Here is a 16,708-nt window from a genome sequence, read left to right on the forward strand (position 1 = left end):
TTCATTACTTTACCAAAATACTTGTTATGTGTAAATACACGTTACAATCATCACCGGTTCGCAGTTTGAACATTGCACGTAAATACGGAAGCCGTTGAACAATAGAAAAGTAGTAGGTAGTGAGGGGCTCAGCTGGTCAATTCCCATTGATCCGCTGTGGCGACCCTGAACTCACGGGATAAGCCGAAAGGACAAAAAAACAAAAAACTTTTCAGAACGCTCCACCCAATAATATGGATTACTTGCTAGGGATATTATGGGACATCAACCTATAACTCGGTAACTTGCCAATTCAGGGGATCTTTAATCTTAAAAGACATACAATAACTTTTATTTAAAAAAAACAGTCTGTTTGGAAATGAGATTTCCAAATTTTATCTCGAGATGAGGGGGGGTTTTGCCCTACCAAAATAAATGGACTATAGCACTATATGTTTGACAGCAAATAGAGCGAGTCAGGCTGTAGAATAAGAAACTATTTACCACATAACTTCCACTATAATCCACAAACTCAAACACGGCTTCTTTTGGGGCATCAATGTGGTTTCTGGCCAAAGTTCTTTAATAAGGATTCCCCTAACACTTTCTGGTTTGAATATAATAAAATATTGTTAAAATATTAAATCACAAAGTTGGTAATACTGATACAAAGCTTTAAAATATTAACATACTGTAAAAGCTGGTAACACTACTGAGATTAATAATAGTATAGTACAGCAGAAGTGAAGATGTGCACTGAAAAGCCAAAACATTGAAACCATTGCCAGTTGAAGTGTATAACATTCATTATCTTGTTACTACACTGCTTCTTGTCAACAAGTGGGATATATTAGGTAAGGGGTAACCAGTCAGTATTTGAATATGACGCGTTGAACACGGTAGAAATAGACAGCATTAAGATCTGAGTGACTTTGACAGCCACAAGGTGATGGCTTGATGACTTGGCCGCAGGTCTTCTCAATATGCAGTGGTCAGTACTCAACAAGAGTAATCCAATGAAGGACAATTGATGCAATGGTAGAAAGTGGCCTGGTCTGATGAATAATATTTTTTCATGTTTGCATCATTTACCTAGGGAAGAGCTCCAGAATGCACTATTGGATGAAGGCAAGCTGGCAGAGGCACGGTGACACTGGGTAAAGTTCAACTTGGAAATCATGTGTCAAGGTTGATGTGGACATTTCTTTCACACCTACCAACTACATAAACATTGCTGTTGACCAATCAATCCCTCTTTATGGCAACAGTATCAGAGCTGTTTTGGCAGATGGTTTTAAAGTTGTGGCTGTTCAGTGTATGTTCCATCACAGTAAATAGTCATGTTCAGGTGATAACACTGAGCCTAGATGTAAGACTGTGTTGGTGGGCTGCACCCTGATGTCAGAAGGTAGTCCAGAATCCTGATCAGAGTCTCCAGTCTGCGGCATCTCCTCACTTATCAGCTGATCTAAAGGAAAGTCAACTGTGTTCTCCGGTTTCGAAAAGGTATTTAAAGATTGTCCCTCTTCCTGTTGCTGCTTGGCAATAAAGTCTGAAAAGAACAGGGCCTGGATTTGGGTGAGAAAGTGGTCTCCCTCCTCATCTGGCAGGGGCTCCAAGTATCTGGCCAGAGAAGACAGCATCTAAATGGAGGAGCATAAGTAAAATGAGGCAGACACGATTAGATAATTAAAACAGAGGTAAATCAGTTCAGGAAAATCAGCCACTGAGAAGTGCAAATTAGCAATACAGATGGACTAGACTGACCTTCTCCAGACAGGTGAGATGAGAGTCCTTCCGGAAAAATCTGTTCATCCGCACACTCCTGACCCAAACAGTAGTAAATAATGATGTTCAGTATCACAAAAAAAGATGAGACCAGCTTTAGACGACGTTTGTCAGAGCAGTCAATGTAAATGTAAATGTAGCAGTCACTACAGTCTTATGTTTTACCCGGGTGTTTGAGAGTATTTGTGAATGATCCACTGAGCTCTCCTCATCATCTGTTCCCAGTCCGGAATGTCTTGTGATGGCAGGAAGTCGAATCTGTATGGCAGCTCTGAGAAGAGACAGAGATACACACTCAGCCAGAGGTTTCTAATCAGCCTTCTCCAACTGCGCATGTGTGTAACAAAAGGCTGCATGAAAGGAGAGCTCATTTGTGGGGTGAAAAAAAGGTGGGAGATGCAGGAGAAATCAGGTTACTCTTCTTCTGCATGTATAGGTGGATTTCCATTAACCAGGTTACTTAAGTGCACGTAAATGCACTGATTGCGTGTGTGTGTGTGTGTCAGTTATACACACTCTGAGAGCCGGAAAAGTCCTGACTTTCCTTCACCAACAAGCAGGTGGTTTGGGAATGGGGGGAGGCATTGGCTGGGTCATATGGGCTTACGATCATCCCAATGAAGGGGGCTCCACCACGCGAGAAGTAACTCTGGAACAATAAGGTCACAGAGAATCGGCTTATATGTTCAAATACAGTGAATCCTGCGTGGCGTCTCTCCTCCATTTGTTTTACCTGGAACTGGTCCTGAGTGTTTATGTCCCGTACTGATGGGTTGGGGTGAAAAGAGGGATGGGAGTGGTACCAGCCCACCACACTGAAGCCCAGAGACGACAGCACATCACAGGCCTGCGTCTGAGACACTGGGTCCATCTCACACTGCAAACCTGTACTTACACTGTTACATGGCTCAGCTGCACTGATCTACACACAAGAACACACAGAATTGTGTATATCAAATTACTAATTTCCAAATACATAATAAATAAATAGCTTTTACTTTTGTTTCTTACCTTCAGTACCTTCTCTTCCTCGATGAAAGTTCCACCAAGCAGCCCAATTACCTCACCGTGCGACACGTGGGCGTGCTGAGGAGCAAAGGTAAGACAATTGTTTTAAAATTAAATTTAACAGAATATATTAGATAGGGAAAACAAAAGAAGGAAAGACAAGTTAATTAACTCATGGTGCATTCCAGCTGAATTTGTTTTAAACACTCTTCAACAATATTATATTTCAACTGGAACACAGAAAACATAGCATGAAAATGTCTACAGTATATTATACAGTATAAACAGATACACTGTTCAACACATGATTAAAAAAAATACTTTCAATCAATCAATTAACAAATGAGTACCTACAGTATTTAAGCAATTACAAGACACAGCCCATAAACTGTGCACTTGTCAGTTCCATACTCCATAATTCCATACTTGTGTGTATAGCATACCATGTCCATGATTAGAAGAGTCTCAGCACAAACAATAACCTGGAACGGCTCCTGTGGAAAGCAAATGATGACCTCAGCATACAAGTAGAATTAATAAATAACTGACTCCTATTTTTAACTTTTCATGAACATTATGGAGATTATCATTTGCTGACCTGCACATCCTCTCCAAAAGACCTGCAGGGAATCAGCTGGAAGGGATCAAAAGACCTAGTAGAAGAAATTAGATCATGAGCATTTCTTAAGGATAAATACAAAGTTGTAAGGGAATTCAGCATGTGTCGCATCAGTCGGTCACACTCACCCTCTGTATCTGGACATCTTGCAGGGTTTAGGCTGCTTCTTCATCTCCTCTCTCTGCTGAGCGCGTTCCTCTGCAGTAAAATGCTGATGAAAACACCATCAACAGTTAATATACTGATATGAATGAGTGCATAATTAACAGTAAGTAACAGTGGGTGTGTATCTGTCCAAACCTCATATGTCTGTCCCTCCAAATCTTTAGCATCACACCAGTTTCCCCATATGTCCCTGACACGGCGCTTTCTGGTCCGCTACAACCCATTAACAGTTAGTTAAAGGCTCAGAACACTCACATTTAAAAACTTGGGGTATCCGGTGTCTGAGTTTTTCACTACCTACCATGCTCTGGAGTCTCTGAGCTAGCTGATAGGCCTCAAGCACATCTTTGCCCTCCTTATGCTTGGAGCGGTCCACTATCTTTGGGCGGTTATAGACTGCTTGCTCTGTAGAGGAAAGACATAAGTCTCAAGTGAAAAGGTCTTAAAGAAGGACATTTGAAATATGCTGCCATGAGTTCAGTAGTCACCACAATTGAAGTTGATGGCTCCAATCAGTTCCAGGTAGGTGTGAATTCTACCAATGCAGTTGACATCTCCGCAGTTCTTCAGGCCAGGGCGCACTGAGGTCTTGTTCAGGTACCTAGGCTTGTGCTTTAGCCTGTCAAACCACGAAAAACCACATATTTTTACAGCATGTTTGCTCCTTTACAGTTGCATGAAGTGTAATTGAGAAGTAAAGCCATTGAAACCATACCACTGATCCAGGATGTAGTTTCGGATCTTCAGATATCTTTCAGGGGTCTTGGATGGTCTTCCCTCAAAGAACTCTGGTATAGCTTGTTTCTCATCCTCACTGATGGTCTCCATGTTCATTTCAATTTCCTGCTCAGGTGCCTTAAGCTCTTCCTCTTCCTCGTCCTCCTGGTCTTCTTCTGGTCTATTAGTCAAACTCCGCTCAGTCTTATCAGCAAAATCTAGGAGACAAACGTAGAGAAAAGTGGAGCTTCACAAGAAAAAACTTGGTAATTGTTATGTGTTAAAACAACATACAGCAATAGTGAGGTCTACCTGTGCCATCACAAGAGGCCTCTTCCAGTTGACCAGTCTCCACTGAGCTGTCAGACTGGGAAAAATGTCCCTCGTTCTCATTAGTCATTTGATTTGAGTCTATCTGTGCTCCAGTCTGAAGGGTTTTTAGAGGAGATGATTCTTTCTCTCTGCTTTTCTTTTCTATTCCAGGTGCATCACAATCCTCTAAGCAGGGATGTAAAGATGAGAGTTGAGAATTTTCATGAGGTGGCAAGATGTGCCACTCCTGGCCAGCCAGTTGGACATTTGTCACAATCGGACCCCCATCTTTCTGCTCATTCGTGGGATTCTCTGCATGGACCTCTGTGAATATTAGCTTCTCCTCTTCACACAACTCCGTTTTGTCACTTTCCGTTTTTGCCTCTGGTTTGTCATCAGCATCTCCATCATCACTCAGGTCATCTGTAATGTCTACATCTTCGTCCTCATCATCTGAATGCTTCTCTATACGGACAGTGTTGGTCTGAGTAGTCTGCATGTGCAGCACAGGATCTGCAGAGGGAGCTGCAGCTCTGGGCTTTGATTTAGTCTGAAACAATGTTCGGATGATTAAAGAGAAGTGTGATTACTGCTCATTGCGATTTCCCAAGCCTTCCCAATAAATGCACTGTGGTTGTGAAAGAGATACTTGAAAGTCACAAGTTTAACTGTGATGAAACATACTTGGGAATAGAGCCTAAGTACTTGCAAGCAGAGACTTATGCAAGCTGTGTGCACCTCAACACAGAAAGTAAAGTTAAGTCTCACCTTATGTTTGAAATACTGCCTGGCATAGCTCTTGACCTGGAGAACAGTACGGCTGCCCACCAACTTGGCAACCTTAGTCCACCTTCGACCAAACTGAGCCTGCAGAAAAACAAACCATATTCACCAAGACGTTTGGACAACACAAAAGGAAAGTGCCTCACATTCAGGTTTAACACCTGTATGTGAAGCACTTTCAGTTTTTAGACTGTACATGCAAATCGCAGCTGCACTCCAGAGACAACAGCAAAGGGCAGAATATTGACAGGGGAAGCTTACCAGGCCTTCCTCAAACAGCTCTTTCTCTTGTTTCGACCAGCGAGAAGATGAACCAGAAGCTGAAGGCTTTGCTGGAGACCTGAACGTCCAACAGACAAAAGCATGACACAAATGCCAGCAACATGACGAATGGGTGCAATGTGCTGGTGTGAATGCTGGAGGAAGGACTGACTTACTTCTTCACTTTGGGCTTGTCGTTAGCACCACCTTCCCAAATATGATCGGGAATCTCCTTACCGGTCAGATAGTATCTATAAGAGCAGTTTAGGACCAACAGCTTTAACTGTTAAAATTACTGAAACTAAGTCTCTGACTCCTAGTTTGTAGAGAAACAATGAGGAATCGATTAATGAATTTAATTTGATTCTTCAATTTAGACAGTAAATATTATCCTAATGATCCTCAATATAATCTACAGTGACTTGAATGTGAGAAAATAGTAAATTGTAAACCAGCCTAATCTAAAAAAGCATTTAACATGCCTCAAATTAAAAATTATGTAAATATTGTATTTGTTTTGTAATATCTGGAGTCTCTTCATCCTGATGAATGATTCACATGAATCACAGATCTGGTCCATCAGGAGTTTCCTGCAGCCATTCAGGTCTGCAGTTTGCATTAGAGCCACTTAACACTTAACACACACACACACACCATGACCAGAATGTGTGATGCATCGGGTCTCAGTAAAAGGATACTGTTCCTCCAGCAGCATCCTCTCTATCACCTCTCTGTTCTCTGGGCTGATGGAACTGTCCAGCTCCCACGGCTGCTCAACACAGAGACGGAAACAGCGTCACGGGACGGACGGACAGACACACACACACACACACACACACACACACACACACACACACACACACACACACACACACTCAGAGACACAGCTGAAAACCTGAGCATCATGAACTTATATACCAGTATCTCGGCGCTGCTCTTCCACCCAGACTGCATGAACTGCTCCTGGACTAAAGCTGTTCGGTCCGGCTCACTGCAGCAGAAAACAAAAACACAGGAGCTGTCATGAAGGCAACATGTAAACAGAAGAGGACACCGTCCACCTGACTGACAGGAGTCCAGCTATTAGCCCGCACCGTGGCTCCTTGCCCACGGCGCGCAGTGGAAACATTATTGTCACCAGACTATGAGAACAGAGCAGTCTTACTTTACACTGCTTCCAAACTCGTCTCCCTCGATGTCAACATCTAGCTCGTCCTCCATGTTGTTGGACAGACGTAAACAAAGGAGAGCAGAGCGGCCGCTCGGTGAAAAGTGTTTTCTCACAGCGACGCCCTGTGGTTGGATGTTCTCCGAGGCCTTTTTCACTCCCATGTCTGTTATCTGAGATGTTTTGTTGCTGGCGCTTGCATGTTTGTTTGCCTAAGGGTCCAAGTGTTTCAAGGGGGGATCTTGAAACTTACAAAAGAGTTTCTTACAAAAGAAACTTACAAAAGAGTTGCCAAACTATTGTAAAAACTATGAAAAAGTGATGAACAAAAACAGATGCAAGAATTTAAAGAATTACAAACTGGCTACATATCAATACAAAACTATCATAAAGATACATAAATGCACAAAAACCAGGGACACAAAACAGCAAGTCTGGGAGTCTTGGTCTTATACAAGAGATGTGGGACCCATGGTTTTGTAATCCATTCATGCTTTGCTATATGTTTAAGTGTAATAAAGAAGTTTTAGAGACACAGACTGTCCCTGATTTTTATTTCACAGCAGAAGCAGGAACATTAAACCTTCTAAATATTGTTTTGTGGTAATGTGTGGTGTTTTGGGTTTAACCCTTTTTTGGCTACCTATTTAATAATTTAACTACACTAAATTTAAAGATTCTTTGTTTTGAATTATGAAGCATTTACTAGTCTGAACCCAGAACATGCTGTGAATCTAATGTACCTCCAGTTGATCAGTCAGACATTTTGTCCCAGATGTCTAATAGCTTTTTGTGCATATGCTTCAGAATTATTACATTTTAAAACAAGTAGCAACCTCTATCTTGATTTTAGGATTTCCATATATTTTACTAATAAATACCAGATATTTCACTCAGTTGTAGAGGTACATGTCAAAAAAATAAAAAATAAGAATAGTTTTTGAACCACAGGGCTGAATAGTTTGTGTCCTGCTCTTAATAGAAATGGAGTGGTGAGATCTGCAACTTATTTGACATGTTTATTTACCAACATAAGAGCATGTAATCAACTGCAGCAACATTCTGATATGCCCACAATTAATTACAAGTCTTCTGATATTCTCATAGTGAGCATCAGTCTACAGTCTGGATGAATATAAACCACACAACAACAACCAAACACAACAAAAAAGGTTTTATTTAGAAATTCACAGTTTCTAATGGCACTACAGTTCTTGTAGTAACTCACTCTTGCTCAAAAATACTGTGCAACTCTTCAGAGAACTCAGAGAGAAAGAGAGGGGGAGAGAGAAAGAAAAGATAGCACTTGACAATGAAGACAGAAAACTAAAAAGGCATAAAGAGTTGTACAAAACCTACACTGAGCTCCTACAATTTCTCCCAGAGGGCTTTCTCCCTATTCACGGTGATGTGGGAATATATAAATTCAAAGTACTCTTATAACAGTCATACACAACAACAAAATACATGCACACAGGTTTAAACACACACACACACACACACAAATATTTGTTTGTAAAAGAAAGAATCACATGAGTAGTGTTCTAAATCATCCTCGCTGTGTTCCCTTTATCCAACAAAAGTTCACATCCTTTTAAAAAACATCAACATCCATCACTGAAGGTGGATTAAACACAAAGTCAAAGAGCATGTGAAGAAAATACTGGGCAAATGCAGAGTAAGAGTGACGATCAGCTAGTCAAAGAAGCAGGCATGTAGACTGACAAAGCTTCGGATGGGAAGATGATAGAATCATTAATAAAAGCAGGCATATTAAAATGAGTTTTCACAGTCACAAAGACAGTCGTGCAATCAGGTCAGAGGTGACCCTGGTTTATGAGGATAAGTCAAGACAAACTGGCGCTGTAGAAGCTGGTCAAAGGAGGTAATGAAAGTCTAATAGTTCTTTGGAAAAAGTTCTGTCTCTGTCAAAATGTCCAACCACACAGAACCAATCAGAAAGTGCCAACATATAGAAAAACATTTATATTTTATTAATAAAAAAAAAACAAAAAAGTACCCATAACATCTGTACTCACCAGTGTTTCAACATAGAAATGAATGTCTGTCATTTAGTCACAAAATCATGAACAAGGTGAGTTAAACAGACAAAAATGCTGAACAAAGCATGCAGACGTAAAGACAACACACACACACACACACAGTTTAGCATTTTCCATGACTTCCAACAATCCAGTAGCTCCACACAAAGTATACAATAGCAGCAGTGTCATGATCCTAATAAACATGGAGTCTTATAATTCAATACTAAAATAGCTGGATACATAGACTACAGCAGGACATGTGCTTTCATAGTTGTCTTGAGATTTTAGGTAATAATGTCAGAATCAAAAATAAAATGTAATAACAAAAACCTGTCCATGGTTGAGCCTCACACAATGACTACACAGTATGCTCAGTGTAGTTTCTGTGCATGGCTAAACCTCTGTGACACAGCAGCACAGGGAGACTGGCAAGCCAGTGCCTACGTAAGTAAAATCTGTAGACATTTAAATAAATAAATAAATAAATAAATAAATCTGGCTTGTCAAATTTGACTTCAGGGTCCCAGTAGGGTGGATGAGGATGGGTGGGTGTGTGTGTTGCAAATGTAAATATTCAGCTTTGTTACCTAATATCCCCTACAGTACACTGTGCCCTCAACAGTAAACCTCACAAAAACCCCATTTTCTGGTTGCGAGAATAATTCAAACAATCTAAACCAGCAATGATACAAGGGGAGCATGGCTGTTATGGATGAAATAAATAAAAAGCTAGGACAGAAAAATAAAAACACAGCCAGGCTGCAGCCTTTTTGAAATCTTTTTACCTTTAAAGTTACAAAATCCAATGTAAGAGCACAACCTCTCCTCATGAGGTGTGAGAGCAATGTGTTTTGGGCCCAGCCCAAACTGACTGAGTAAGGCAAAGATGCATTGTGAACTTTTAGGACCTAAAGACTGCTGTTGTTGTATTTGTAACACCAAGTTAATCAGAACACTAAACTGAGAGGACAAACACACTCATGCTGGTGTACCCCATTTTCATCATTCAGCTCTGGTGGTTGGTTTGGAACAGAATGACAGAGACAGTGCGAGGAACTGCGACAGTCTGCTGTGCATGAAAGTTTAACACTCTGGTCCCATACAAACCCCTGCAGTCATGTTAGCATGCAATACTAAGACAGAATAGATGAGATAAAATGATGGCAAAGAAAGACAGAAAGAAATAAGAATAAGAGCAGCAGTCTCTTCTGACTGTGCTCAGAGAAAAACTAACAGGTACTCAACTATCATTATGCAATGTGCTTTTCCAGTATCAATTCAATAGATTTAACTTGTTTCTCTCCCCACCACTGTGTCTCTCATCAGCAGTCTATTTTTTCCAGGTTTTTAGCATCAAAAGGTCTAGGACAGATATAAAGGCACATAACCGTAAACAGGTCTTTGACAGGAGTGGAGAAGGACTGGATGATGTCAAGTTACTGCTGCCATAGCCACTTCAGTTTCACGGTGCGCCTGGGTACTCATGGAAAAATTTGGTTCTTTGGGATGCAGTAAGACCCCATCTTCTCACAAGTCTGCTACCATATAGTGTGCGTATGGTTGTACACAGGTGAAGTGTGGCAAAGTCAGACATGTCCAGTGACGGCAGTCACGCCAATGGTCCCAACACTGATCTTCTTGTTTCCTTTCATAAGCTGCTGCAGGCTGGTCAGAGAACCAACACTTCTTCCCGGCATGTGGGTGAACTGTAGCTCTGTCTGCCGTGACTTCCTGCGCTTCATGGAGCGCTTCTCCTGACGGGTTTTGGCAAGAGGCTGCTGGAGAGGGAAATTCAGGCTGTGTCCATTGCAGAGGCCAGTGGAGGAGAAGAGGGGAGAGGGAGGAGGGAGGTGGCTCGTAAAAGAGTCCTCAGAGTGGGTCGATGAGCTGCAGCTGCTGGTCTCTGAGGGGAACTCCTTGGAGCTGCAAATGGGCAATGACGGCACCTCTTTCATAGAGTGAGGAAGAGGAGGTGGTGGCTGGGGAGGAGGAAGAGGAGGAGGAGGAGGAGGAAGGGGAAGGACTGTTGTTGGTGCAGGTAGGCATGGGTGCAAGCCGTTGCACATGGGATCCCCGTTTGTGAGGGGAGCACAAAAATCCGATGACTTTAGAGACTCAAACTTATCCAACGACTTTGTCTTGTAGCGCTTTTTCTACAGAAACAACAAAACGGACAAAAAGATTATCATTTCAACTTCTTGTGCTCAACACTGAGGTCACCAAAAAGAATTAGAACAGAGTGGGAATAGTGGAAACCAGGGTTTGAAATAAACATTACTGAAACTACTTATCCAAACAAAGTGTTAAAAACTGACCCCAGTGCTGCACTGCAAAATACATCATGCTTTGTTCAACTCAACAAGCTTTGGTGTACAGGAAAAATGGTGTTTACATGTTTTTGAATGTATTAGAACTGAGTCAGCTCACATTGATCAAAGTCAGAAAATGAGACTAACATACATATCGGTTATGTGGAGCTTGGTGAACACCCCTCAGCTCATCGACACACTTAATGAACAGACTGACGGACAGTAGAAAACACACAGGACTTAAATTAAGGTGGCTGTCACAGCCAACAGCAGCAGTCAGAACAGACACTGTACCTTTTTCTCTGGAGAAAACCTTAGAGGTTCTACAATGTACAAGTCATCTGGACCTACTGAGGAGGGGAGAGAGGGGCCAGGTTAATGATGGAATGGGAAACAGGAGAACATACATGTAACAAGCATGAAATGACCTTGCAAGTAGTTTTAATTAAAAGGCATCTGCGGAAATCCATGTGACTGGGCCCAATATCGGAACAGAAGATGGCAAAAATAATTTGATCAAAGTAATTATGATTTAGCTAAAAACACAGAAAAGCATTTTAATATTTATAACTACTTGCAAATGTCTACCATGAGCCAGCAAAGCATTGTGCTCTAGAATTTCTCTCATTAAAGCCTGCATGTGGACACAAGCTGGCAATGACAGGCCTCTCAGCCTCAAGGGCAAACTCTCTCTCACTCACTCACACACCAACACACACACACACATACACAAGGGATGATGAACAGCAGGGGGAGTTTCGGGTTTCACGAGTCAAACATTCTTTTTTCCTTGCACCAGCCTCTCCCTGTAGGCTTGAGTTGCTCCCTGCATAGGCAACAACAGGGAAATTTGCCATTAACCATGGCAACATGTGTGAAAGGAAACAGTGGAATATATAAGAAACGACAAGGAAAGAGTGAAGAAAGAAAAAATTGGATTGGGGACTTTTAAGAGGAACAGTAATCTGGCACAAGTAGCATGAGAAAGGCCACAGCAGCAATAATATGATCTTTTTAAAGAACAATTATTAATTTACATTTTAATGTTGCTATTGTTTCAGTGACAAAAGCAGAGGGAGAAAGAAACATTAAAACAGAGAAGGCAGGTTTAAAGACAGACTTTGGTTATAGTGTGTGTGTTTATTAGGCCCTTACCTTCTGTAGGCGACAGATGGAATGACTTGGACCGAACCAGGGGACAGGTAACCCTGCGCTTCAGGTTCATATCGTCATAGGATGAGAAGCATCTAACAAGGGGGGGAATAAAACGATGTTGAGTGTTTGTGCTGTCACTGATCCAGCTTCCTACATTTTGTGCAAGAACAGGATAAAAGCAACAATCTAGGTACGGACCAGATCTAAGATGTTCTATTCAAACAGGAAGTAAATAAATAAATAAAAAATAAAACTGTGGGTAATCGTTCATATTGACAGATGTGAGAATGACAGAATTAGCACCCGTTTACACAGCAGAACAGGGTGTGAGCGTGTGCGTGTCTGTGCGCACGAGTCGGACAAACCTCTTGGGACTGGGGTAGTGATTGCTCTTGGGAAGTGTAGCAGCAGCAATGGTGGTGGGGCTGGGAGAGGAGCTGCGGCAGCACTGGAGACACAGCAGGAGGCCCAGAGATAGACACAGAACCAGAGAGACCACCAGATAGCTCTGACGATCAGACACCTGCCAAGAAAAACATAAACAGCCAAAGTGAAAACTCTGAAAGTTATGTACATTTATAACATCTCAAATTTGTATTAAACAAAGTATACATTTTTTAGGAGCAGCTTTTGCCCTGTAGTGTTACCACACTGTACCATATAAGCCTATTTTACAACTGTACCCCTTTATTTGGCACTCGTTTCTACAAAATATTCAAAATGCAAAATAAAACTCTTTTCCTTTTATAAAATAGTGTGTTCGTTCCTTGGGGGCTTTAGGTGAAAATGAAGACTTCCTCAGCTAAACAAACTATTTGCTTTTAGTAAAGGTCAGTAGATTGTTTTCTTTTGAAATCAGCTAATTAACAAATTTTAGATAAAAAGCACAAATTGTGGGAATAATAACAGACAAAAATGTGGGATTCCTGAAGGCCATGATTTGCTTGGTCAACATTTTTATAACCTGGAAATCCAAATGTTGTGGAAAGAACACTTGAATGTTATCACCCGTGTCCTATTTGTACATGACCTAAAAATCTCTTTGTGTCTCTCCTGTATCACTAAACTCTAAATTTGCTAAACTTAATTCCATCTTAACATATTTTGTCATGTACCTTCTCCAACAGCTCTCTTGAAGTGCATCAAAATTTAGAAATGGTTTACAAATTCAAAATAATTTGGTAACTTTTCAGTTATTATCTTTCTGTATTTCTCTATTTTACTTTACAACTAAGTAATTTCTGTATGTTCAGATGAATTTCTTGAGATACCTTGTTCCTCTTTGCATTCCAAGCACTAAATCAAATCATCTTATCAACTTCTGGTTTGTGTTTGGCATGGTTTGATTTTTAATGTTGCACTTCAATCAACTACTATGATAACAAGTTCACTGCTGTCTATTATGGTCTTAAAAAAGATTTAAAATCAGTTTAGTCAAGTAACTGTTTTGCTTCTCATGTACCCATTCACACACCAATGACAGAAGAGCTACCATGCAAAGCACTGGCTTGACCCACCCGGAGCAACTTGGGATTCAGCATTTTGCACAAGGACTCTTTGAAATATGGACAGAAAGAGCTGGGAATTGAATCGCTAACCCTGCGATTGCTGGAGGACTGGTTGACCTCATTTCAATGGTCTGTTTAATCTGAGTAAGTTGTCAAATATGTTTGAGTAAAACCAACAACTGTCTCACTCTGTGTCTGGCACGAAATTCTATAGACATATTGAAGAGTCTGTTTGCTCTAAATAATTACTGGGGCATTAAAATGTTCTTAGAAAATGGGAATGGCCACCAAGCAGGCAAATTTTGTGCACAAATACCATTTATAGACTTAACTGTGACTGGCCGAAGAGCAGCGGCATAAAGCTGAAATCATTGAGCAGTACACAAAGTAGTAGTGATCACCAATAGCAGGTAGGTTACCTCTCTCTGCAGCTGGCTGACTGTAGTGGTGAGATTTAACATTAGTTTAGTGATGTTCTCCAGCTGACTCTGCAGAACCTGAATGGAGTCTGTCTGCTTCTGGTCCTGAAAATATACACAGAATATTTAGACAATACAATTATATATTAAAGTACTTGCTGGCTGTGGGGTAGCTTCTTTGGTCTGATTATGTTACTGCAAAAAAGTACCTGCTCCTCAGCGATGCGGGAGGTGTTCTGCAATTTGATGATTGTTTTATTGAAGGCTCTCTGCATCTCTTCCATCTGTTTACGATATCTGAATAAAACACACATTTCAAACGTTTGGAATAAATCACGCAAATAACAAGAAATATGTATGTATATGTATGTACTTGAAAGTGACATACAGTTATTGCTACACAATTCTCAGTGCCCATTGTTTATACCTCTGGCTGAGCTCCTCCAGATATCTGCTGGACAGGCTCATGTTCATTTCCAGAGCTTTGATCCTGTTATTCAGCCTCATGAACACACTTTCCTTCTGGCTGGAGCCATGCACTGCTCCCCCATTCGACAAACTGTTCCCATTCACTGCTCCACCATTATAATCTCCCCCATTTTGTAGCTCTGCGTAGAAGTCATTAGCTGTCCTGTGGATGTTAGCATTTCCATTACTGCTTAGCAAGTCCTCATCCACCGTGTCCCCTGTCCGCTGGGGCTCTCCAGTCTGAGTGACAGTGTCTCCCTGCTCCACATGGGGCTGAGAAATGTGGCCAATATGTCTCTGTGGGTCTCCACTGTCTGTACCTGATTTTACTGTGTCTGTGTGAGTGCCCATCGCTAGGACAGCGGTTGGCAGTTCAGTGGGAGGGGGGATAAGGTCCTCGGGCCTTGATGCAGTGGGAAGAGGCTGAACCAGCTTCTCTCTGACAGGAGGGATCACAAACAGGTCATCTGTCTCAGATGACAAGGGTTGTGGGGAAGAGCTGACAGTAAGGGGGGGGGAGGCACTGTTGGCCTGCTGTGTCTCTGGGATTAAAATGGTCTCGAGGGGAGGCGTGAGGATGGGGTCCAGGGCCACATCTTTAAAGGGAGGTAGCAGCTTCTCCTCCTGGGTGGGGGTCAGCCGGTTCACAGAACTTGGTATGTCTGAGAAACTGTGAGGAGGGATGGTGGAGGTTCTACTAGGTTCCAGAAGGATGTTGAGCTCTGAAGTGTGTGCTTCAGGATCGTGGGTCAGATGTGTTTGAGTGCTGGGCAACTCACCCAGAGGTTCCCCCTCACTTTGTCCAATAGCGGGAACCTCAGGCTCTGAAGTGGTCTCTGTGAGTGGAAGAGGTTCTTGTACTGGTGTGGGTACAGGGACAGAAATTTGTTGTGGTGTATTTGTTTGGACAAAGGTGTTTGCATCAGGGTGTGTCCGTGTTTGAGAGCTCAACTGCCTCTGCCTGAGGCTGCGGAGTCTCTCCTTGGCCAACTGGGCAGAACACCAGCCATGGAGCAGCTCCGGCAGGGTGGCCATGCAGGACAGAGAAAGGGAAGAGAAGGCAGAGAAAAGGCAGTATGTCTCACTCTCCAACTGGTTTGTGTTTGGCTCCCTCCTAATCTCCTGCTCCGTCTTTCCTTCCTCCTCCTCTCCCTCCTCCTCCAACAGGGTAACAGTAGACTGTCTGGGCTCTTCATCGTCCTCCTCCTCAACCAAAGTGACAATTTGCCTGTCTTCATGCAAATCAGATGATGTGGGGGAAGGTGCTGAAGAGTCCTCCTGAGTTGCAGGCTGTTCTGATTCTGCAGACTCCAATCTGAAGGTAAGATATAGACACAAATTTAGCACAGAGACTGCAATTAATTTTGCTTTGGATAGTTACAGAAGAACAGTGATGTAAAATAAAAAAAACCTATGTGAATTCCAACTTTACTCATCCTTTTATGGCGCATACAGTACTGATTTACAAAAAAAACCTATTTACATCATGGTTGGTTTAATTGTCTTTGTTCTTACTCTGCAGGAAGGGTTTCAGCCAGCATAGATGCAACTTCTGTCTTTCCCTTCTTTTCAGTCCCCTCTCCTGTTATATTATCTATCATTTGGAGACAAACACAACAATTAACTCACAAGACACTTTACCACTGTTTAAAAGGCACAGACCCGTGTAATGTGTTGAAGCAGGTTTCTTTCCAAACCAATGTGGGTCTAAAATGCACAGTGCATAATGGAGACTGTATCCCCTGCACAGTGTGACTCATAGGCCCATGTTTGGTTAAGTGAGAAATACTGTGAACCAGTCTAGTCCACTTAGAGCTGATCTCACTCCTACACTCTCCCCCTTACTCTGTGGTAGTTAATGGGAATCAGAAATGTAACTGCACAGGGACAGCACTAAAAGAGACACTTTGTAGAGTTAACAACTCTGTGTGGTAAAAAAGAGCAAGAAGTAAGCTTGGCGTCACAGGCTCCCCCTTCAATGGCAAATCATTCGAGCTCTCTGTC

The 16,708-nt window shown here is 41.9% G+C and overlaps 2 protein-coding genes across 7 annotated transcripts in view; both read right to left on the reverse strand.

The window, feature by feature from the left end:
- Nucleotides 1-539: 539 nt before the first annotated feature.
- mysm1 (Myb-like, SWIRM and MPN domains 1) lies at nucleotides 540-7,113 on the reverse strand. 2 transcript variants are annotated; one of them, XM_067512178.1, is made up of 20 exons: nucleotides 6,798-7,113; nucleotides 6,551-6,623; nucleotides 6,331-6,401; nucleotides 5,809-5,883; nucleotides 5,633-5,711; nucleotides 5,357-5,455; nucleotides 4,589-5,138; nucleotides 4,275-4,494; nucleotides 4,048-4,178; nucleotides 3,861-3,964; nucleotides 3,695-3,772; nucleotides 3,523-3,605; nucleotides 3,374-3,428; nucleotides 3,219-3,269; nucleotides 2,788-2,853; nucleotides 2,501-2,689; nucleotides 2,284-2,416; nucleotides 1,933-2,038; nucleotides 1,747-1,804; nucleotides 540-1,622 (listed from the first exon to the last, which is right to left on the reverse strand). In XM_067512178.1, the coding sequence occupies exons 1-20, from the start codon at nucleotides 6,962-6,964 to the stop codon at nucleotides 1,305-1,307; spliced, it is 2,706 nt and encodes a 901-aa protein (XP_067368279.1). In that variant the 5' UTR covers nucleotides 6,965-7,113; the 3' UTR covers nucleotides 540-1,304. The 2 variants fall into 2 exon arrangements, with proteins under 2 accessions (XP_067368279.1, XP_067368277.1); XM_067512176.1 differs by having other exon boundaries at nucleotides 2,779-2,853; nucleotides 6,798-7,112.
- Nucleotides 7,114-7,959: 846 nt separating this feature from the next.
- The window catches only part of suco (SUN domain containing ossification factor), a 40,159-nt gene continuing 31,410 nt past the window's right edge, over nucleotides 7,960-16,708 (reverse strand). For 3 of the 5 annotated variants that reach the window (XM_067512171.1, XM_067512173.1, XM_067512172.1), the window contains 8 exons: nucleotides 16,220-16,298; nucleotides 14,664-16,019; nucleotides 14,446-14,533; nucleotides 14,237-14,341; nucleotides 12,675-12,832; nucleotides 12,310-12,401; nucleotides 11,449-11,504; nucleotides 7,960-10,998 (listed from right to left, as the gene is read on the reverse strand). In XM_067512171.1, coding sequence (XP_067368272.1) covers nucleotides 10,432-10,998; nucleotides 11,449-11,504; nucleotides 12,310-12,401; nucleotides 12,675-12,832; nucleotides 14,237-14,341; nucleotides 14,446-14,533; nucleotides 14,664-16,019; nucleotides 16,220-16,298 — 2,501 coding nt within the window. In that variant the 3' untranslated portion in view covers nucleotides 7,960-10,431. Of the gene's footprint in view, nucleotides 10,999-11,448; nucleotides 11,505-11,883; nucleotides 11,981-12,309; nucleotides 12,402-12,674; nucleotides 12,833-14,236; nucleotides 14,342-14,445; nucleotides 14,534-14,663; nucleotides 16,020-16,219; nucleotides 16,299-16,708 lie in introns of those variants that run through there. The other 2 variants (XM_067512174.1, XM_067512175.1) reach the window with 2 other exon arrangements.

This window comes from Channa argus, chromosome 8 (genome assembly GCF_033026475.1).
Source record: "Channa argus isolate prfri chromosome 8, Channa argus male v1.0, whole genome shotgun sequence".
Lineage (NCBI taxonomy): Eukaryota > Metazoa > Chordata > Actinopteri > Anabantiformes > Channidae > Channa > Channa argus.

Bases quoted from the DNA above. Each gene is read 5' to 3' on its own strand.
- mysm1 (XM_067512176.1), bottom strand. From the start codon at position 6,964: ATGGGAGTGAAAAAGGCCTCGGAGAACATCCAACCACAGGGCGTCGCT. The intron at 5,712-5,808 runs GTAAGTCAGTCC...TTGGACGTTCAG, and splicing joins GACAAGCCCAAAGTGAAGAA to GTCTCCAGCAAAGCCTTCAG. The intron at 3,606-3,694 runs GTTTGGACAGAT...TGTTTTCATCAG, and splicing joins TGGAGGGACAGACATATGAG to CATTTTACTGCAGAGGAACG.